General features: G+C 36.1%; 2 protein-coding genes across 4 annotated transcripts; both read right to left on the minus strand.

Moving 5' to 3' along the window:
• Window positions 1–70: 70 nt before the first annotated feature.
• LOC114521818 (GRAM domain-containing protein 4-like) lies at window positions 71–11,610 on the minus strand. 2 transcript variants are annotated; one of them, XM_028542361.1, is made up of 20 exons: window positions 11,178–11,610; window positions 10,765–10,903; window positions 10,531–10,628; window positions 9,918–10,000; window positions 9,759–9,844; window positions 9,468–9,493; window positions 9,068–9,159; window positions 8,678–8,769; window positions 8,195–8,228; window positions 6,492–6,560; window positions 6,340–6,383; window positions 6,138–6,247; window positions 5,979–6,037; window positions 2,582–2,680; window positions 2,070–2,187; window positions 1,548–1,635; window positions 1,328–1,409; window positions 875–943; window positions 619–729; window positions 71–272 (listed from the first exon to the last, which is right to left on the minus strand). In XM_028542361.1, the coding sequence occupies exons 1-19, from the start codon at window positions 11,542–11,544 to the stop codon at window positions 637–639; spliced, it is 1,848 nt and encodes a 615-aa protein (XP_028398162.1). In that variant the 5' UTR covers window positions 11,545–11,610; the 3' UTR covers window positions 71–272; window positions 619–636. The 2 variants fall into 2 exon arrangements, with proteins under 2 accessions (XP_028398162.1, XP_028398161.1); XM_028542360.1 differs by having other exon boundaries at window positions 71–729.
• A 421-nt stretch (window positions 11,611–12,031) lies between these two features.
• Window positions 12,032–23,839, minus strand: LOC114521851 (receptor-type tyrosine-protein phosphatase alpha-like). 2 transcript variants are annotated; one of them, XM_028542409.1, is made up of 22 exons: window positions 23,006–23,839; window positions 22,443–22,538; window positions 22,262–22,330; window positions 20,936–21,146; window positions 20,397–20,533; window positions 19,850–19,947; window positions 18,811–18,925; window positions 18,667–18,743; window positions 18,017–18,053; window positions 17,595–17,692; window positions 17,075–17,221; window positions 16,610–16,767; window positions 16,358–16,493; window positions 15,983–16,135; window positions 15,381–15,474; window positions 15,233–15,309; window positions 14,833–14,967; window positions 14,501–14,623; window positions 13,775–13,932; window positions 13,301–13,436; window positions 12,893–13,165; window positions 12,032–12,418 (listed from the first exon to the last, which is right to left on the minus strand). In XM_028542409.1, the coding sequence occupies exons 1-22, from the start codon at window positions 23,097–23,099 to the stop codon at window positions 12,377–12,379; spliced, it is 2,664 nt and encodes an 887-aa protein (XP_028398210.1). In that variant the 5' UTR covers window positions 23,100–23,839; the 3' UTR covers window positions 12,032–12,376. The 2 variants fall into 2 exon arrangements, with proteins under 2 accessions (XP_028398210.1, XP_028398209.1); XM_028542408.1 differs by having other exon boundaries at window positions 12,032–13,165; window positions 23,006–23,836.
• Between the last annotated feature and the right edge of the window lie 252 nt (window positions 23,840–24,091).

Raw genomic sequence — 24,091 nt, forward strand, 5'->3', positions numbered from 1 at the left:
ATTTGATACAAATTATATTAAATACTTCATGAATTATTAGAAAATTAATAATGAGAATTAGAACTCAAATATAAAACTACGCTATATATCAAATGTATCTTATTACCCTCGTTCCAGGGTATTATATGGTATATTGATATGGAATTATTCTAAAAAACACTTATGCTAAAATGAGATATTAATTAACCTAATCCTAATATAATCCTTTATTAGTCTTTAGTGCTAATTACAGCCAGTCCAGTGACCTCTATGCATACCTGGAGTACAACTTTCTAACGTATGGTCAAAGAATGGTATGGCCAAGTCAAGCAAATGAGGCAGCATTGTTTTAAAAAGGCGGGGAGGGCTTTTTGGGGGGGTAATATCCACCACATAGCAGGTAGCTGGTTCTTGTGCCGCCACCTCCACCCCACAGCCCCAACTTCGTTCCCTGGGGCATTTCTCTTTTTGTCAAAAAGGGAAATGCCCTGGGAAGGAGGTTGTCCACAGCCACCTCCCCCCATGGATACAAAGATGTCATTCCTTATCCCCCCCAAGAAAAAAAGGTTTGGTTATTTCAGGCCACATAAGTCCACTCCTGTTATGTATAGAGAACGCTGCTAATTATTCCAAGGATACAATCTCGTGGATAATATTTCACTTGGCCCAGGACAATTCGGTATTTCTCGCCATCTGCATTATATCATTATATGCATCGTCACGACCAACCATTGCGGCGAAAATGTAAGGCTGAAAAAGACGAGAAAAACAACTTTATAGAATCATCAACAGCGTTACATTGGTGACAGGAACTAATTGTAAACTGCTCTTGAAATATTCATCATCGTTAAAACGTGCAAGAATGTAGAAGATATTAATGAATACAATTCTTTACCTCATCTTTATCTTTCATGCAAACTTCAATTGACATTCCTGTACCAGGGAGGAAATAAATTGGCTTGAACTGAAAAAAAAATTGATGAAATTTCATTACTGTCATTAAAGGGCCATACAAAGCGAACGCCATTTGGCAAAGCGACGCGATTGCTCCGTGTTTTTTCAGTCTCCATAGCCTCCAAACTTTGCTCCCAGAATGAAAATTTATCTCCTGGTAAAAACGCGCCGCGCCCGGCGTGCCGCGTGTGCGTGGGACTTACCAGTTAAATGAAAATAACATTTTATTTACTGCAGTTAATTGGGACTTACTCGTTACTCTGATATGCCTAATCTAGGACTAATGGGGGGCTAACTGCATATATATGTTAGACTGTAAACCACGCTGCAAAAATTGCTGCAAAAATCGAAACTCAGCGTCTAAGATCACCACAAACCACGACAAAATACGTACCTTATTCACACATCTTATATCGCTCAATTTCATCAAAATATTCTTGGCCAAATTTGTCCGCGAACGTTCAAAACAAAGATAACTATGAAGAAAATATATCAATAAATCTCTACAGGAAGCAACGTCCAGGTTATTTGTTAAAGTGACCCTCGTTAAGATATAACATCTCTTGTGTTGCAAACACCAAACATGATACGAAATCAAAACAGAAGTATCGTACTTTTGTGTAAGATAAAGTCTTCCATGTTTAAGATCAACTAATGGTCTGTTCTTGTTCATTAAACTGGCTCTCCATCCTTCTTCCCAACCTAGAAAATAAACAACAAAAAATCATTTCCAAATATGCCAAGGTTTAACAATCGCGTATATTCACATTGTTTATTATTAGTTTCCATTACTCAACTCTTATTGATACAAATTTCCACTGACATTGACATTTTTGATTGAAACTTGTAAGTTGTAACTGAGATACTATATACCAGAAATTCATAAAATTTAGGTATCCCAAATACCCGAATATATAACGTAAATATACCGTATACCCGATTTAAAAAACTGCAATATTTCGTATACCCAAAACCCCCTGACCAACCCCAATTACTAGCTCAGAGTCTGGAAAACTGATGTCTAGAAAACACACTTTGTTTTCTGGAGCGACACACATTGTGAAGCTATCCAACATTAAATTCCTCCGGGCAACGTGTTCCTGTTCTTTCAAGTACAAAAATGCAGGAAAAATTACCTTTAACGAGAACTTCGTCACTTGATATATCATATCGTTGGCAAAACGATAATGAGTTCATTGCAGAGGTCTCTGACACCGGGGATACACCTGATCTATGAATGCTGGAGTCTTGACGCTGAATAAGTTGAGACGAAGAAAAGGGCATTTTCAACATTTTCTCGTAGAAAACGAAATATACAAACTGCTTTACAAATCAATTCCGCCGGCTGTATTTATATGGCCTTTTTATGGGATTATTATTATTATTATTATTTATGATTATTATTTATATCAAGATGACATTCTGGCTATTTCTGGGAAAAAATTTAAGGATCTCTCAACTGGGCGGAATAGGAGCGGGTTCATATAAAAATTACTTTCATTTACTAAAAAATATTCTTCGATTTACCAACGTTTAACTCTCAGTTTTACCTAATAATGGCATTTATTGCACAGTTTATAGAAAGAAAATTCTACTGTATTTAAGGTTTCTTTGTATATGTATATATACGACAGTGCATATTTCGTACCTCGTCAATCGCACCAGTTTGTTTTTCCGCAACAGCGACTTCGCAATCAGTTGGTAATTCAAGCCACAAGCGATGTGTTGCATCATGTCTTTTCTTGAGCTACAAGTACAAATTATCATTATTATGTTCACTTGATCTTTTTCCGAAGCCATCAGTCAGCCATCGAGATCGTTATCTTCCATCACCAGATTTCCTGACTTCTGATCATCCATCTTCCGTTTCCTCCCCTCCACCTCAAATTCCACCTTAAATTTCACCACTACGAGATTTTGCACTCACAGATTATGGACCTTCTGATCACTCAACTCCTGATTGCCACCACTTAATCTTTCAACTCAAGTTGGATATCCACCTGATCTAGATCATTCCCCTTTTAGATTATTAATCCCATTGAAGACTCCTGTTACGATCCCACGCTTTCCCAAGATTTGGTTTAGTAATGTTAGGTCGATGGTCAACAAGTTAGACGAAGTTTCTGCATCAATTTCTATCGAACTGTGTGACGTTGCCGTAATTACTGAAACATGGTTAAATCCACAAATAACTAATGAGTCTATACGTATTCCTGGTTATGTATCTTGCCGACGTGATAGAATGAATAACCAGCGCGGTGGTGGTCTTTGTTCCTATTTTAACTCAAACCTTAATTTTACCGAATTAACTGACTTAGGCGATCCTGAAATTGAGAGTCAATGGTTTTTAATCAAAATGGATCGATTACCCCGAGGAATAAACTCCATTATCCTGGGAACAGTTTATCACCCCCCCCAAAGCGATGACCACGCGCTTCGAACGCATATCTTCAAATGTTTAGATTCCTCACTGGCCAACTATCCTAATTCCGCTGTCCTGGTTCTCGGAGATTTTAACCAATTTAAGCCAGGAAATCTGTGCAATTCCTTTAGATTGAAAACTCTGGTCACCAAGCCTACCAGGGGAAGTAATATCCTTGATCAAGCATTTTCAACTTTATCGGCTTACTACGATGCTACCATCCTGCCACCTATTGGCCAATCTGATCATTCTAGCATATTACTTCAACCCACTTCACCACATGCTCCAAGCCTACCCACCACACGACTCCAAAAGCGTGATTATCGTGTTTCCAACAAACGAAATTTGATATCCTGCCTGGACTCGGTCAATTGGACACCGCTCATGAGGCGAAATTCATGTGACGATCAACTGGATTTGTTCCAGTCTGTGGTTCATGGTGCTTTGAATTCATGTATTCCCATGCGTACTGTTAAACTCCATCCCAACGATAAACCATGGATTACTCCCGCTATTAAAGAATCCATTAAGAAACGTCAACAAGCTTGGTTGAATAATGACCTTCCCAAATTTAATGTTTATCGCAATAAAGTGATAAAACTCTGTAAAAGTGCACGTCGAAGATTCTATAACGACAAAATCAATCACATGAACCAGAGCAATCCTAAAAAGTGGTGGGACGGTATCAAGCAGTTGTCAGGAATGTCTAACCCCCCTCCGTTTAATAGTCTAGCCATAAACGGCACCGTCTTGAGAGACTTTGAACTTGCCACCGTCATTAATGAATCCTTCTGCAGTGCTGCTGCTGATATACCGCATTTAAATTTCACTCCAGTACCCGTTTCCAATGTTCCTGATAGATACGTCATTACGCGTGATGCTGTTGAACTTGCATTGGCAGGTGTTAACGATCGTAAGTCTGTAGGACCTGATGAGATCCCCAATTGGATCCTGAAAACATGTGCCGCAAATATTAGCTACCCTGTATGCTCCATGTTTAACTCTTCCATTAGAGAAGGTCGTGTACCTGATCTGTGGAAATGCGCGGATGTTCTCCCTTTAAGCAAGATCCCTACACCGAAATCTATTGATACGGACCTTAGACCTATATCCCTCACGGCAGTACTGAGCAAGATCCTTGAGTCTTTCGTGTTCAATTGGCTTGCACCCATTGTTATGCCATTCATTGATCCCCTCCAGTTTGGCTGTGTGAAAAAGTCCTCAACGACTCACGCCCTCGTGCACCTAATCCACCATTGGCTTTCGGCCCTGGAAACACCTAATACCATTATTCGATCCTGCTTTATTGATTTTTCCAAAGCGTTTGATCGAATTGACCATAACATTCTAATGCGCAAATTACAACTCCTCAACGTTCCACCCGTGTTATTAAACTGGTGTTCAAGTTTCCTTCAAGGCAGACAACAGCGCGTTAAATTAAAATCTTGTAAATCTGATTGGAAAGAAATCAATGCTGGAGTTCCGCAAGGCACAAAATTGGGGCCTTTGTTCTTTCTTATAATGGTCAATGATCTATCCAGTGAACTACCACTGTACAAGTACGTTGATGATTGTGCTATTTCTGAAGTTGTTAGAGTATGTGAACCGGATTTTCCAAAATTACAGCAAGAACTCGATAAGGTGTCTCAGTGGTCGAATGTGAACAACATGAAATTAAACGTAAAAAAAACTAAAGATTTCACCGTGTCCTTCTTGATCAATCAACCCCCGGCACAACCCTTGCTTGTCAATAACCTACCTCTGGAGGCTGTGAACTCTATCAAACTCCTGGGAGTAAATTTAACCTCCGATCTCAAGTGGACCACACACATCAGGCACATATCCTCTAAAGCAAGCAAACGCCTGTATGCCTTAAGGCTATTAAGAAGAAATGGTGTCCAACCTAGTGATCTTAAGGCGGTATATTGTAGTTTCATCAGACCTGTCCTGGAATATGCATGTCCAGTTTGGCATACCTCACTACCTAATTTCCTCACCGTTGAATTGGAACATATTCAGCAACGTGCGTTCAAAATTATTTTTCCCCATTTGTCCTACACCGAAAGCCTTAAAGACCTGAATTTACCTACCTTAGAAGCGAGAAGGGAACGGTTATGCAGAACCTTTTATAAAAATAATTATAATGACCCTTCGGGTAAAATTTCTAGTCTATTACCCAAACTTTTAACCCATGAGTACGATCTCAGACATCCTCGATCGATCTCTCTTTTTAAATGTCGAACGAAACGCTATAATGATAGCTTTTTGCCGTATTGCATACGTAAATGGAACTCATTTTAATATTTTAATATTTTAGATTCTAATGTTAGCATATCTTTTTGTAGTTATGGTATTAACATGTTAGTAATTGTATTTCTGAGTATTTTATCACTGTAAATATGTAAATAGTCTTACTTCTGATACTTGTAAACTTGTGTTTTTCAGTTCGTTTTTGAACTGCCATTCAAGTATTTTAATAATAATCATAATAATCATAATCAATCAGATCATCCACCACCTGATCCTTAAACTCCAGATCATCCACGGTCTGACCTTCTATTTTCTAATCCACCACCACCTTAATTTATAATCTAGCCTTCTGCTCCTCTTGACCATTCATTACCTTTGGAAATCTGTTGTAAAGAGGCCCCAAAATAAACAACTTATATCCAAGCACCATGCCTGCAAGGTCATTAATAATTGAAAAAACTAACTTAAAGAATTCGTAAACAGATTATTATGAATAGCAGATAAATATTAAGTGTTTATAATATTTATTTACCCAGCAACATATAGAAGTGTGGTCCAGTTAAGAAAATTGATGAAAGGAACAACAACCATAAAACAATGTAAAGCTTGAAGGTCACATGGGGAACTTTCCACGTTATTAAACTAAAACGCAAAACATGGTGTTACCTTGATTACCCAGTCTTATTCTCTAGCTCTAGGTAGACAAAATTTACATAAAATTATTCAATTCATACTTTTTTACTTTTTCCAAATAGTCCGACAAATTACCCAAGACATTCTAAACAAAAATACATAATATTGCGACGTATAAGATCAGCACCGTCATGTCCTGCATCACAAAACGATGGTTCAATCCCTCTCCCACATATTTAGGTCATCAAGTTACCTGAACTTTTCGTGCAACATGAAGTACGACTTGGAATCTATCACTCCAACTCGGTGGATCAACAGCAGACTAGAAAATGAAAACACCACAATGTTCAAATACTCCAGAGAATGTGTTTCCCGTAAAACTAACCGGGCGTCAAAGGTTAAGATTTGGCCAGTATGTGAAAGGCTACAGTTTCTGCAATAGACAACTGCCCTTTCTCATAATCACGTCAAACCCCGAAAGCCTGATGTTGCAAGTCGTTCTGCAGGACTAACCACATTTCAAATCTTCTGTGAAATTCAGTCAAATGTCGCATAAAATCAGACTTCGCGAGTTTGACGTCATTATGAGAATGGTCTACAGGGTGTATCAAAAAAATGTCCCAACTGTAAAATTTCCGTTTTTCAGGATATTTTGCAGAATTTGGCAATTTTTTGTGTTCCTAGAGATAGTTAAGACTTATCTGGTATACCTAGGCCAAGTTTGGTTTTCCATTAACAAAATTATCTTACCGGGGTGGTGGTTCCTTTCCACTGATATTGAGAGGGCTTGCGCGCGAAAATGTGAAGCTGAAATTGAGATATTATTTAGCTGTCTAAAAGTAGGAAAGCTTTTTAATAAACTGTCAAAGTTTCAGGAAAAATAATGCAAACTGGGAGCAACGCGCGACCTCTAAAAGTGACAAATATTTCATTGCGCATAGTGGATTAAATGCATCGTTGATTTTAGCGTGACCGATCTCATGCAAGGCTGGGCAAATGAATAAATTAAAGCGAGAAACTGAACAATAAGACGAAACGATTTAATAACAAGATTTTTATTCTTGATGTTAATCCTCAACATTTCCACCATTTCTTTCTAAGCAAACTGCGGCTCGTCTGAGCATAGTAAACACTGAACGGCGAACCACATTTGTCTGTCCTGCCTCAAATTATCCATTTCGTTCGAAATTCTTTCTTGCAAATCGCCTATACGCTACCACCGGCAAATCTAGGCGAATAGACAGACAAATGGTTCGCTGTTAAGTGTTTAGTATGCTCAGACAAGCCGCAGTTTGCTTAGAATGAAATGGTGGACATGCTGAGGATTAACATCACGAATAAATCGCTTTGTTTTTGTGTTCAGTTTCTCGCTTTAATTTATTCATTTGCCCACCTTGTATGAGATCGGTCACGCTAAAGTCAACGATGCATTTAATCCACTACGCACAATGAAATATTTGTCACCTTTAGGCGTCGCGCGTTGCTCCCAGTATGCATTATTTTTCCTGAAACTTTGACAGTTTATTAAAAAGCTTTCCTACTTTTAGACAGCTAAATAATATCTCAATTCCAGCTTCACAATTTCGCGCGCAAGCCCTCTCAATATCAGTGGAAAGGAACCACCCCCCTGGTAACATAATTTTGTTAATAAAAAACCAAACTTGGCCTAGGTAAACCAGATAAGTCTTAACTATCTCTAGGAACACAAAAAATTGCCAAATTCTGCAAAATGTCCTGAAAAACGGAATTTTTACATTTGGGACATTTTTTTTGATACACCCTGTATATTCCATAATACGGTCTATTTCAGAAAAACATGCAGTTCAGGGCTTCAGGCAAAGAAATACAAACATGTCTAATATTTATTCTTTGTATCAGCTGAAAATTTGAAGTATCCGGAAACTTCTTATAAACTTAAGTAAAGTCGCTAAACAACACAGAATACCAACTACATACCTCGGTTTTCTCCGTGTCAGAAATTGTTCCAAACCTGAAGTCAATTTTGACTGTTAATAAAAGTGTTAAAATATCAGGTCCTACTAATAACCGCCCGAGACCGCCTGAGACCTACATTTTCTATACTCTCGGGCGATTTTTAGTAGGACGAAAAATACATGATCATAACGATCATGTACGCCAACGAATTACGCCAACCTTCTTCGCTGTTCACTTTCTATTACCCTTGCCAGGTACGAGGTAGTTTGTATAACAATATTGATGTACATGCAACATGGGTGTATAACTAACAATTACAATGGACTGCCAATGCCAGTATGGGGAGAAAGTCAGAAAGATCCTTCTGAACAATGAAAAACTAACGCAGTATAAACTTCTGCTGGACACTGTCTTACCTCCAAGACAAGTTCAGATAAATAATTATATAAAACAAAATTTAATTTATTCACAGCATAATCAAAAGATACCATTATCGATCATTACCTGCTGTACACAAAGTTTGCAGAGAGTTGAACAATCACAAGAAACAAAAGTAATGACACAGACAAACCATGCCAAAAAGAAAAAACATAAACCTAAAATATATTATTACATCAACTAACAACATTGTCATATAAATTATGGTGAAAAATGATACAGTACATTTACGAATAAGGTTTTTGCAGTTGATGTTGTGCTGCACCCTACAAACATGGTTGTTTTTGAGTTGCCGCAAGTTATTTTGTTAGGCTTGAAGACCATCATGTTCGTGGGGTGTAGCACAACATTGCCATTGTTTAATACATCTTATTTCATCATCCAACCAGGAACAATCTGTGTGTTTTTAGCCATGTATATAATTAGGAACAGTCAAATTCAAATTTCAATACATACCAAAAATATTAACATTGTGGCTGCAGGATTTTTCCAGGACAGAACCCAAGTTACTTTATTGAGAAATTCTTTAATAGGTTTTATACCACTGGCTAAATTTTAAAATAAATTTAAGTTAAAATAATAAAAGATAACCTACAAAATGCAATCAACAACACAGAATGGAGTAGCAATCTATACCAATGAGTAAAATATAAAATCTACAGATAAGCAGGTTAAGAAAATGATGGGGCAGAAAGATATTGGAACAAAGACATACATACATTGCTGTACATCTAATACATCTTTAAATAGTCTTTCATATTATCTACTTGTAATTCAGTCATAGAAACACAAAGAAACTACATAATCTTTTCATTAAGTAACACACAATGTCAATAGAATCTTGAACATCACTTACAAAATCTGTTAATGTTATCTTTTAACCTGTAATATAATTGAAAGAAAAATTACCAATTGGACAATAAATATATGGGCAGTTATGTGTTAACATTTTTTATAGTTCTGACTTGATATTTTAACTATCTGGCTCTGTCCCATCCAATATTCTATTTACCAGTATCCAGTATCTCATGTGAAATATTAACTGACTAATCAAATATATTCTATCCAGTCTCCAAAAGCTCATTATTGCTATTCCCTGGTTATTTTAGAACTATATACTAGGTATTGTGGTTTATAGCTATCTTACGTTTTCACTGCTAGAGGTGGACCATTTTCATCACCTGTCTCTTGTGGAGTTTCCTCGTCTGATAAATCAGATAAAATGTTCCAGAACTACAACAAAAAAAGACAAAAGAAGTACATTCAAATTTAGAAAGGATCATTTTTGAATGTACAAAATACTTACAGTTATTGTAATACGCTGAGTTAGCGATACATAAAGACAATACACCCAGAATTTGAAACGGGAAACACGACTTTTGTTATAATCTATAAATTGGTTCAAATAAATTATATCTGAATGTAATAATATGAATAGGATGTAGTAACCAGTATGGTGGATCAGATTTTATTTGCTTATATTGGATTGTATTTTGTAGAAATAGACAATGCTAAAAATTATTTAGTTTAGGTAACTTTTCATTATATATAAACATAACTTTCGCCAACATTTAATTAGTTCACAATCAAATCAGGTGTTCTAATCACTGTTGTTATGTACGTAGGTGGCTTGCAATAATCATTTGCTAATTGTTCTAAGCAAATTGCAGGTCATTTTCATAGAAAAATTTTCATCTCATATTTCTGCAAATCAATTACAGTCATGGTAATGTCCCAGAACCATTCATAAAATACGTAAATACAAAAGTAAAAATATGTAAAAACAAAGTAATAAATTTGCTAGGAAACTGACATGTAAACTTGCTCTCGCAAATTTCATTTGCTTAACAGGCTACATGATCATCCAACTTGGACTATGAAACTTATCTTCAATAAATATCTAACATTTCATGTCATACCTTTTGGTATCTCATATTGATTAGAGCTTGTGGCAATTACACCATCAGCAGATCTAAGACTCTCACTAGTTGATTCCTCATGATGTTGCCTTCTTCTTCTGTTAAAGAAACAGAAACTGTCAGATATTTCATATTGGCTACCTTATAAGTTCCTATAGGTAAAGGGTTTCATTTGATCATCCACATAAAGACTTGTACCAAACTACAACTTCACAATGTTGTTTATAAGTCAACCTTAGCTTTGGCGTGTTGTCACTTTCATGCTTTACTTTCTTCAGCTTCACTTCTAATTGTTTTCGTTTAATCTTTTCTCTTTCCAGTTCTTTTGTCAACTTACAAACATCACTGTCACGTAACATAGAAAGTTCAGCATCTAAAATAAACCTAACCAAATCAGATATACCACCATACACATATGGAAAGAGTATTATCAATTCAATGACTATGGTATTTCTTAGGTCAAAGAAGGGAAGCATGCAAAGGAGGGAGAAGTAATATCAATGACTGTATTATGGTTTTTAGGCTAAACTGCACCAAAAGTACAGCTAGATGAAGGATAGTAATATTATTACACATTTAAGGCAAAACAGGGTGAAAAACAAGGTGTTGAGAATCAACACTGAACTGTTATTTTTGTATATTCATACCCATTTCTTGATTTTTTATCATAATATCAACTAGTTGTTCCTGTAACTGATCCAATTGGTTTTCATAGATCTCTTTTTCTCCCTGAGTTAGGGCAACCTTCTCGACACTTGAAGTGCTGGCCTCAGCCTCTAAAGACATACCAGTCTTCGCCTTTACATCACTACCACCATCATTTTCCTCCACTAAACTAACCGAACCGTTTACGGAATTGTTCGTGTACAAAATTCCTGCATTTGCAGGGTTGCTTTGATCTTCTCTTTTTGTCTCATTAGTCAAACCTTCCTTTTTCTTCTGCCCTGAAACGCTATCGATAAACTCCTTGCCTTGGTGGACAAAGAGATTGACCCAATCGCTTCCACTGCTCATTTTATTTTAAACTTTCTTTTTCACTTCTTGAAAGTTTATAGTTCTCACAAACACCACCGCCATATTTATTATTTATATAGGGTAATTACGTCACCCAGATGTACAGTCACCTGGTCTGCAGATATAATTTATGTATTTCAACTTTCACTATATTTTTATTACCAGCCCGTATATACATTCGACCTTCAATAATTTTCTATTTTATAGGTAAATATACCTTACATCGGTATATTTCATCACAGTATAGGGCTATAGGCCGTGAGGAGTAGGACCACTTCACTGTGCCTCGAAGTTTCAACTGGCTCGAAGGGTATACTTGACCATTAATATAACATTTGACCCTGCAGTTAAATCAAGTAATTTCTACGCATTCGTTTCAGTAATTTCTCCGCGTGTGTTAGTCATTCACATGCTTTGTTTTCAAAACAATAAAAAGAAAGTGGTGACATTTCATTATGAAATCATAATATATTTTGAAATTCCTGCATTTACTACATTTCTTACAATTACGCATATACCTAGAAAATTTGAGTAATTATTAGTGTATGTCATTGAAGTCAATAGTATATGTACAAAATTGATAACATCAATATAAAGGTACGTTAAAAAACTATTTTAAAAACACTACATTAATAAATTACTCTTGATATTTACTTTTTGACATAATATATATTATGATCTGCTCTGATGAAAAATGGCTCCAGTTTCTTCATGATTAATGTCATTTGGAATGCCTGGTTAATGAAGTAAGTTCCCACAGTGTGCGTGTTAGGTATCCGGTGGGAATGGTGTGCATAACGCTATTAAATCGTCAGCGGACATTGCATTGTGCTTACGCCAACGTAACGGTGATGTTTCTCTCTTCTGTTTTCAGCTGTTAGAGATCTATTATCAGCTTTCAATGTTGTTAAAGTTGCATTCCAGGACTTGTTAGGTAATATTTAAGTTATTATGAACAATATGTGTATAAGTATATAGTCAGTATGATTTGATCATCTTTGAGATCATCTATGCATGGTACAACTATGGTACGGCGTGGTTAGGCTTGCATGGTCATAGCTATCAATAGTTTATAATGGTTAATTTATGAATAAGTTGATAAATCAGAGGATTAAAGCAATGCTTGACGACTGCTCGATGTAGTTGCTTGTTCCGCATCTGACATGCTAGAACTGTCTGTTTTTGAGGTTTCTGGGACGCTATCAACGCTGTCATGATTTGTGTTAGAGATATCCGTATCCAGACAATCACCTGAGGCTTGGTTGTCCTCGCCTAGGTTCGCGCTGTCCCGTCCTACCATCGGATTCTCAATGCCCGTATTGTTGTTTTGTTTCGCAATTGAACTAACCTTATTTCCATCCAGGATTGCCTTCTCGCTTGCCTCGTTGTCTGCAGCTGGGCTTTTCCTGTCCGCATGTGACGTGTCAACCACAACTGAACCATTAAATTCTGGGGAATGATTGCTATCAACATCCCTGGCAGTATGAAGTAACGCGTTCTTGTTTTCTAATAAGGTTTCCGATGGTGAGCTGGGTTCATCATCGTCTGAATAACTGGACATGGAGATACATTTTCTTGCGATAACTTGATCAAGCAGTTCATAACAAAACGAATACATTTCCTAGTGAAAGACATTTCAATATTATTCATCTAATAATCCTAATAATAAAATAATAATAATAATAGAGAGTGAATATTTATATATTATATGAATTTTTTATTTATGAATTTTATGATATATGATTTTTTTGCATACTTCAGTTTCAATGAGTTTTGGTCGTTGAATGCGAAACAGCTTAGCGGCATGAAAAACGTTCACACTCTCTTCTCTGTCAATTTGATCGTACAGAGAACTAATCAAGCAAAACACTCCGGTGGGACCAACACCATAACTAAACAGAAAATTAAAAATTAATTAACGAGGAAACAATCATGACATGCATGCACGTCTTGCCAATCCAGTGCTGTAGCTAGTCTGATCAACTAATTCTATTTAAACAGAATGCTTCTACAGTTCTATTTGTTTTATAAACGTGAATCCAGAGCCCTATATAGCAAAGATAGTCTTTAATTGGCTCAGAATTGCTACGGTAAGATGATTTATACTTTTCACTGGTATAAAGTCAACCCACACAGTTCAATCAAAATATCCGGTATGGGTCATCCCTTACAGTTGTCTGAATTAGCCACAAAATGTTTACAAATGTTGAAGCCAAATATTCACACTCACTCGCAGTGAACCGTTATAGGAAGTTTACAACTCTCCGCCAGCCTGTGTTCTCTCACTTGCTCGATGAAATTTAAGAAAGACGTCTTATCTTCTGGGAAACCTCTGGATGGCCAATCACGATAATGATAATGCATTATAGTATGACCATCGCTTGCTTCCTAGATAGATAAATAAACATAGATATATTTCATTAATTAGTTCGTAGCCAAGAGACTGAATTTACGTAATTATTTACATATTTGATTTAAAATTATTTACAACTTTATTTAAAACCAATCACAAACTGTTCATTTACAATATATTACATGCTCTGTATTTGAAGTATAGAATAAAAGCTAAAATATAAAAAAATATTAAAAATTTGGTAAACTAGGAATTAATCACTATTTCAAATAAACGTGTCCTTCAATCGATTTGATTGGGCCAAGAATAGGGGAAGCAGGCATTGGCTAGAATTTCTTTAACTAAAGGCCATGTTACACGGTGCAATTTTTCTTGCAACTTGCAAAGCAATTCTACTTTTGAGAGATGTAAATTAGTGAAGAGGCTTCAAAATGTAAGTGTAAGAAAAGCCATGGATTGTAATAAAGACAAAAGGTTGGTAGTTGCCAAATTTACATCTCTCAAAAGCAGAATTGCATTGCAAGTTGCAAGAAAAATTGCACCGTGTAACATGGCCTTAAGAGAGCCATGCACATCAGCTCCAACCACGTATGTCATACTTACAGATGAAAATAACCTGAGTTTACGAACAGTGACTTTCCCAACGACATCTTGGGATTCCAACTGTATTTCAAATTTTCCGCACGTGACAGGTTCATCTTCTGTAGGAAGATCAGCATAATCCTCCTGTGAAGAGTAAATAAAAACATTATAATTTAGTGCAGGGTAACATCCATTGTTGGAAATTTGCAAAGAACTGATACAACACACAATTACCTCGCTCATTCTTCATACCTCAGGAATTAGTTAAATATATTCCGTCTCAAATCCATTAATGGTGCATACTTCTGTAGGTGTGTATATCTTCGTGTAGGTATGATGCACAATGCACTTACCTTTTGCCATCGTTCGTCATTTATTATCATCACAACGATGCTACATTTTGTGGAATATATCATCCGGTAGAAGCACTCAGCCGTTCTCAACATGGGAGCCTGTGTTGCAATGAACTCACGTTTCCTACGAAAACCCTAGAAGGAGTAGGGAATCATATTTGTCATTATCATAAATACTATTGAACCCTCAAACCTGGGCTTTCTTCGGCAAATGAAAACAATCAACTTATATAATCCTATAAACATTGAACAAACGAATTCGAGGAAGCAATGCAGCAGACACAACTTGTGCCGCACGCCCCTCGTGTGAGGATTATAAAGATATTAAGATAATACCTTTCTCGGGATACAGTTTTGATCAATATATACGTAAACAGCAACAAAATATATAAATTCTTACATCAATGTAACTAGCATTAATATAATCCGATCCATCAATTCCCAGAATGGGTGGAAGCTTCACTCTGGTTCTTTCGACTTAATAAAGAACAACAAAATATAATTAAATTTAGCAAAGGAGTTTTACTATAGAAATTGTCTAAACTAACCAGGTAGAAGGTCCGTCCGTCTGTTCTTCTGAACATTGGAATTCTTTTTCCCAGCCCATTTATGCTTATCTGGATGTTTTATTCTGTCAATATCCTTTCATACACAGAGAACAAATGTAAGAATTTAGACATATTATGCAACATCTTTCAAACAAAATAAACTTTAAAAAACTCTTGAAAGAAACATCAAACCACAGATCAAAATTTATGATATTTGCTGAAAATAAAGATGCAATTTGATATCAGAAGGTTTGATATTTATCGGAAAATTTGGACCTATAAGTAAGCTAACCCAGTTGAGCACCTATATGATTACCTAAGCACACTACCTATGATTACCTAAGCACACTACCTATATGATTACCTAAGCACACTACCTATATGATTACCTAAGCACACTACCTATATGATTACCTAAGCACACTACCTATATGATTACCTAACATAGTGATGGTGCTTGGAGGAGAAACATATTCTAACCTCCGTCTCCCAAGGCCTCTGCCCTTAGTCTCACAAATAGCGAGGCTTCAGGAAAAAGACGCCATACAATCATGGCAGTTTTGTTAATTCGCTATAAAAAGTAGTTTTAGATAAAGCCCAACCTCATACTCTTCTTTCATTCGACTTTTCTTGGTAACAGGATTGACTGCCTTTAAAGCTTCGAGACGTTTATGAAACTCTCTAATTGGTATGTTAATTGCATCTCCGAAGTTGATGTGCTCCATGATACAATCATGAACGAAAACATATTGTCTCTGAAATGAGATAAACATCAATATATCCATCCAAATATAGACTTGTATTACCTACCCAATTAATTACCATCGTTCTAATAATGTAATATATAAGAACAGGGTGGAGAAATTAAGCAGTTTTTATTCCCATTCAAATGTAACCTCAGAAACGTTGATGATAAATGTTTAATAACTATATTTTATAAAGTACAATATGAAATTCGCTATAACTCCTTTGCTTACTTCTTCTTGAACAAGGGCAATTCTCTGTGTACGAATGTGATTGAGAAAATTAAAAACATCCACACTTTTATCATCTTCGATTCTCTCAATCATGCTGTCAATGACCATGTATACCCCAGAACGTCCCACACCAGCACTATAATACAATGACAATCACAATTATCCCTCATTCGTTTTCACCAAGTGTTTAAATATCATATTAAATAGAACGTTTGATTTATCAATAAAGTACAAGAAAAAAGAAAAACAAACCTGCAATGCACAACTAGTGGTGCAGATTCTGAGGAATTAGCAGACTTTGAATGTTTTATAAAGCGAAGTAGTGCGACTGGGTGGATTGGAACATCGTGGTCAGGCCACTCTGTAAAATGGAACTGTTGAATCACACGTGATTTACTTTTATCACTGGTCTAAAAAACAAAACAAGTTTCCTTTACTTTCTTGTTTCATCACACTTATTGTTTGGAAAATGAATGTCACGGATTTGCGAAGCGTTTTTGTCTTTGACTTGACTGAAATACTTGTAATGTAACGTAGTGATCGATCGAACTTTTCACGGTCAAAAAATTACAGTTGTCCTGAGATTGGATTTTGCATGGTTTCTGAGCGTCAAAATAAGTAAAAAAAAATAAAGATGTTCCGGATCCAACCACAGAACCACTGCCTTCTCAGGAATAGTAATAGTGCTGACCGACACTGTGAACATCCACTACCTACCTTAATATAATGAACCTGATTGGGTGACGGTTCAACTGACAAAGTGCGTACGACGTAATACGCAAACATCTCCTCTTTAAGGATGGTGACTGTTAGGAAGCCATAGTTGGCTGATCCTTTATTTGGCCAATATTGCACGCATTTTGGCTAAGAAAATAAATAATAAATTAAAATTGCAGATTGAAGTGACAAATGTAATGCTTGATCGAACAGTTTTTGCCGTGTTGTTGGATAGAAGAACTACATCGGCCATTCCAACGCATAGCAGCTGGAAATAGTAATTAAGTGATAAGAGACAACAATTACAGTCGATGAGAATCAATTAAGGTTGATTAAAATCAATGAGAGCAGTTAATTAGAGTTAATAAAGACATATAAACATCAATAAAATAAAACAAATGAAAACATCAGTGCTAATAGCAAATTCTATACTTACATGTATTATATAAAAGTATCAGTTATTATTAATATATACATTACAGGTGATGCAGTGCATAAAATAGCAAGAAAATTGACGTACTTTTGTTCTTTCAAATAAATTTGTAACCATAACAACAACACGAACATCGTTCTCCCAAATCATCCGCCAAAAATCTTCCAGACTTGACGTTAATGGACCTGGACACATAAATAATTTTCTTTAAGGTTGTGTTAGGGTAATATCCGAAAGAGTGAAACAGAGGTTGTTCATGTACATTAGGAAACGGGATCAGTGAAACCACAGACAAGGTATATGACCAACCACGTTTATCCCTATAGCAAAAGTTGATTTCCAAAAGGAACGTAAAAATAGTACACCGCAAGACATCCTGATCTCTACGTTCACTGAATGCATTCTTTCCGAGTAGGTTTGGGACTTAAGAACTCATCGTAACTATGGCTAGTTATTTTCTATTCTTTGCAGGGATAAGGAAAGTGTGTAACAACATATGACGAACTTACCTTGGGCAGCAATGTACGCTTGTGGTTTTCGATAACTCTGGAAAAAATAAGATCCCATTAATATGTGCAAAAGGAAATTAAGAACAAGGAGCTGTTTTTACGAGGTGTTTGTGGATAAAAAATTAATGCAAAAATTTGTAGAATGCAGTCTATAAATTCCGTACGAGTTTCAGATATTTGAGATTGACTAACTGAAGCTACAATATATACTCCAGGTCTTATATATAAATTGGTATTCTATGTCTCTGACAATCAAGAGAGTCGTGGTTGCTTGGAGACTTCCGTTTGATGATAGATGAGACATTTTTATATATTGTAGCTTTAGTTAGTCGTATATGGATTTGGCAATGAAAATAAAATATCAAACTCATTCTTGTCTTGTTTTGACTAATATATTTAGAGTTTAAAGATGCTTTATATTATTCTGTTGGTTCCATAAAGTATGCGAGTAATGTAAGAATCTTTCTTATACTGTATAGGCTACAAGATAAAGTCTTAATCATCGCCATGGCAGGTTTACACCTAAACTACGGAAACTGATGTTTCCCACTTTTTTCCACGCGAGTCTTGAAGCCGCACGTGAAAAAAAAACCCAAACATTCCGTGGTTAGGAGAAAGAGCTCTGACAGTTCAGCATTAAAACTACTCACGTCAACATAATTGGCATTTATGTAAATTGAATCAGGATCATCTTCTATCTCAGTCAGCACAATTCGAGTGTGGTCATCTGGAAAATCGTGAAAAGCATTTAGAGAAAAAGAAAAGCAAAAAGTGGAGTAATATGTGCTGCTTACATGGTAAAATATCTGAATAGCGATTCTTCGCCTTGTTCTTAACTTTTCCTCCCTCGTGAGAAACAAGTTCTTGTTTCTTGTCCACCTCATTTAAGTACTTTTTGCCACCAACACACTAAAAAAGTGATAAAACTAGAAGGTTAATATGAAATATGCAGCTAATTCCATAAAGGTTGTCCTTTAAAAACTGTACGTGCTCTATTTCATTATGACTCAGGAGATTGAAAGAAGTCAGATGTCAGAAAATTGTTTTACAGTAAGCGATTTTTGCGCTAGTAGTCCTTGTCTTACATAGCTAGAAATTCAAAGTAACGAGTCTAAAGAAGCAATAACCTATCATGCCTAGAGCGCTCATTTTAAGGTTTTAAAAGGATAATAGAATTAGACGCGCAAATAATCGTATGTCCAGTAACTCTTTGTGACAGATTAGATAAATTAAGGTTTGAATAATAGGTTTAAATACGATTATTCTTAATCTTCTTAAGTCAGTCTTTACTTGTACCATTTACAAAAATCGTAAACCCCAACGTGGCAGATGTCTTCTCTCCCCCAGACCCTGGGTACGAGGTTGCTCTCCCCCACCCCTCTCTCTCCCCCACCTCTCTCTCTCCCCCACCTCTCTCTCCCCACCCCTCTCTCCCACCCCTCTCTCCCCACCTCTCTCTCTCCCCCGCCCTCTCCCCACCCTCTCTCTCCCACCTCTCTCTCCCCCCCCCCTCTCTCCCCCCCTCTCTCTCCCCCACCTCTCTCCCCCCATCTTTCTCTCTCCCCACCCCTCTCTCCCCCACCTCTCTCTCCTCCATCTTTCTCTCTCCCCCATTTTTTCTCTCTCCCCCATTTTTCTCTCTCCCCCACCCCTCTCTCTCCTAGTTGAGTAAAACCCCAAGTAGAAGTTTGCTTTCGTTTTTTGTATCTTGCAGTGAAAAGTAGCGATGAAAAAACTGGGCTAGTTAAGATTGACATCTCAATGACCCCACATTAAACAAATCAGGCAAAACGCGACCAAGCTTGTATACTTCATATGTACACTTCATCATACCTCATATTCCAGTGAGAAAAGGTAGTCAGAGTCGGCGTGCAGACGTTTGACGTGATCATTGAATTCCCCAATGGGGAATGGTTCACTTTTACATATTGCTGAAAAAAGAATACGCTGATATTATTTTAATTTGTTACATTTTCTGCAATCTGTTTATTCTAATGAAATTTGCATCCTTTTGTTTAATAACTACACGGATTGCTTAACTTGCGAACATCAATGAAAGGTAACGATAAAAATCGTATCGTGAATTTAACGCAACGAACTGGGTGAATAAAAATAGCGCTTTGCAACGGATGGCGATGTTTTATTTTCCCTAAATTTACCAATAAACTAGCTATGGTTTATACCCAAGACAAAACTAGTAGTTTGTAATCATCAAAGTCATGATTATCATCACTAATTCTTGGGCCCATATCTGCATCTTACTGCAGCTTTTCGAACATATTTTCTAGGATTTAGTATATCCAGCGTTCGTACAATCGAAGCAATGTCAAATGTTCAACAATTCAAAATATCAATTCATTTGTAAAAAACATCACCAAACCTTGTCTCCTAATACTTGACAAACTTGCCAGTCTGATTCTAATGGGTGCTGCTGCTGCTATTGGGTTGACACTTGTAAAATTAGCACTTGAATGACTGCTAGAACGATGTAAGCGATCATAACATTGCCGCGATGTCCTGTTTAAAAAACAAAAATTATCAAATTCACGATTCTTTATGAATGAAAAATTGCCCGTTGTTGGGTATAACTTTGATTAAATCTTAGTATTCATAAATTGAGGATCCTCTTTAATAATGTTGGTTCTAAAAATGAAATTTTATCGCTTTTCAAGCATTTTTAGAACGGCTGAAAAACCGGCTTTTATACAACCGTAGCTTCAGTATATGATAAAGTGAAATTCTCTGGCATAGTACAGTAGATAATACTTAAACTACAGTAGGATACAAAGCTGTTTAATCAGAGACCATGTGAGATTGGTCACACACTAACTTTCAATATCATGACATACAAACATTGGCCATGGTTCATGGTGTCCAAGATGATCTTGGAAAATAATATAACTACCTTTTACAACTTACCTTAAGTACAAAAATAAAAACACCAAAGCAACAGCAGCAGCAATTGCTGCAATAACAGCTAGAATAATAACAGTCGTTTCATCATTATTGCCATTGGATGTTGGTGGAACCATTGATGAACTACTGGAAGTACTGCTGGCCACAGTGGAAGTACTGCTGACCACAGGGCTGGTTGAGTATTGACTATGTTTGGATGTCTGTGTAGGGGTCACTGAATTAAATAAGAAGTATTGTAATTACTTTAAAGTTGCAAACACAATTTTATTGTTACTATCGGCCCCTTATTGATGTTGTAAGAAAAATGAAGACATCCTACTGAATGTTACCTGTGCACATGCAGGCTGGGCTGTGACAGAATGACTCCAGCAAAATGCTGGAGCATCTTAACATATTTTGACCAAGCTAATTCCTGTCAGGTAATGACCCGGTGCTCTCCTTACGTTATTCAAAACATCATGCACATGCCAATAATTATATGTCAATGCTATGATAATCTATACAAGTGTGTCATGCTGTCTCCAATACCAAAATGTCTAGTAGCGACTTTGTCATTTTGTGTTAGTACGCTTTGTCCAACCATGTCATGACATGGTAGTGGACCTACATGGTTTTGCTTTTTTTACCACATTGTTTTACCATTTGCTAGCTGTCACTTTTTACCTAATAAACCTCTGTGTTAACCATATGATTTAGGTATGTTAGACATACTAGCTAATGGTTTGATATGTTATTAAGAGATGAATTAAAAGTTAAACTTCAAAAATTATACCATAATGGCTTATCATGATGCAACAAAAGCATGACTTATTAATATTGTAATTTTAAAGAAAGTGTCAGGAACTATCATGCAAGTGCAGCAGCTGGAAATTTATTATAGAAAACCAGGCTTATGGGGAAAATCCAGGGACAAAAAAGCACACAAGTAATTCTTATATCCTAAGGGTATTGATGTAGGAACGAAAAGTGGAAAAAAGGAGCCATGCTTTCTTCATGTGGCAGATGGGATGGCTTTATGCTAATTTTGAAATTCATAACAATTCTTTCTACAAGGAAGTCAAGGCCTTGGGTTGCATCTCAATATTAATTTACAAATATTAAAAATATTGGTTCCAAATTAAATATTGTTATTCAAAGTGCACAATGCTTGAATTCATGATAAAAATAACTTCAAAAGGAAGTGCATTAGTCATGACATTACAAGTAGAATAGCAGCAATATGTACCACCAGGGATTATCTTTTAATATTCAATTTTGAATTACATGTTATAGATTGCATGGCACTACAATATGTTATTAATTGCAATAATAATCCTAAGAAATACAAACCTGAGCTAGATGGTGGAAACTGCGATTTTGATGGGAAATAGGCCGTAGAACTGACAATGCTACTGGTACCTAAAAATTAAGTCATGATAACTAAGATATGAATTTTATACAATTTATACCTTAAAATGATTTCATAATGATTTCCTAAATAGAATTGTCTAATATGCAAAAATATATGTACCAGAAGATGTAGAAGTCTTTGTACTTGTGGCATTTATAGGAGGCATAGATCTAGATGATGATGATGTAGTATAACTAATAGTGCCATTTGTGGTTGCTGAAATGAAAAACAAAAATATCATTACCTAAGGTTTCATTTAGAATAAACAAATCACTTTTCACAGATGTAAACTACTGGTAAAATATGTAACCAATACCAAAAAATGTTTACATTGTATTAAACTTGGGACAAGTATTCAAACACAAAAATGTTCAAAGAGTCTTTTATATTGTATTTAACTGCATTTTACTGGTATTTAAAATAATGCCTAAATAACACAAACTACTAATAACGAATGTCTGTCAAAATATGTCAAGACGTATAAGTCGCTATTACTCAGGTTTAAATATTATTTTAAATTTAAAACAGTTTAATGCATAGTTATCATGTAGTTCAATAACTGGCTGCGTCGCGTATTAGGAGACCGCGTAAAATACTCTAGCGTCCGTGTACTTTCAAACTCGAGTAAAAAGCATTAATTAAATGTGAACGACTTAACAACATAATAATGTAGTATTACTTACAGTTAATTGTAGAATTCCCTTTGCCTTTTGTAGTTATAAAGAGAAAAGATGTAACCAACATAAACAAAGTACATCTAGCGACTGTCAAATCCATTTTAACGCTTTTTCAAAGTATCACGTTGGATTTAATATCGGCTACATCATACACGTTAACACAAGAAAGAAAACGAATGCAAAATTCCAGTAAAAGAGACATTTTCGCCGAAAAATATAGCTTGCCGCATGTACACTTCGTTTTGTCCTTCGTTTTGCCCCACTTCCTGATGCGATTGTGAGTTTATATTAATTCGGAACAATCCTGAATTCTGATTGGTTAAAACTACAATCGGCATTCGGCAGATTGGTATTTTCAGAAAAGCAGTTTGTAGAGCAAGAGCGTCATTGTCGAAATCGATGTCAAATTTTGATGAATTGCACTTTAATCATATTGGGGATGGCAAAATAAAAGCTATTTACCTATGGTTTAACAACTGATGCATGACTTAACTTGTATTAGAGTGGGTTTTGTACTTATTCCGTGGAATCAAGTTCAATCAACCAATAGGAATTCATTAAATGCAATAACAATATTTGACTCTTTTCGCTTCTTTTTAGGAATTGTAAACAATATTTGCTTTCGGGCATAACAAAACAAAGCAAATTATAGACAAAAAATAAAGAGTGGATCAGAGCCAATACGGAATCATATGACAAGCATAAAATTTCATCGAAAAAGAAATCAGTATCTTTGTTTCGCATGTTTTTCAGTTCCGCAAAAAATATCCTGAATCCGGTTGGTAAAGCAGGACAGAGAAAATCAGCAAACACAATCCTTGGTAAGTTTTTCGTGAGCATTAACTGTATTTGTAAGAAATTTGTTTTAACTTTTCCCATTCGGGTTTCCTCAGCCGCGCCTCCTTCTCTCCTTCCGCCCTTTGAAACGAAAATTTGCTTTGAGGTCTGGTCAAGGGCCTATGCAGGCCCCGGGACCGCATTTCACTCCTGCACCGCTCCCGCTCAGCCGTATGCACTCAGCTATAATATAATTCTAATAATAATATAATATAATATAATATAATAATAGCTCAGTGGCCGCATGACATGCAT

This window comes from Dendronephthya gigantea, unplaced genomic scaffold (assembly GCF_004324835.1).
Source record: "Dendronephthya gigantea isolate DGI-Jeju-01 unplaced genomic scaffold, DenGig_1.0 000021F, whole genome shotgun sequence".
NCBI lineage: Eukaryota > Metazoa > Cnidaria > Anthozoa > Malacalcyonacea > Nephtheidae > Dendronephthya > Dendronephthya gigantea.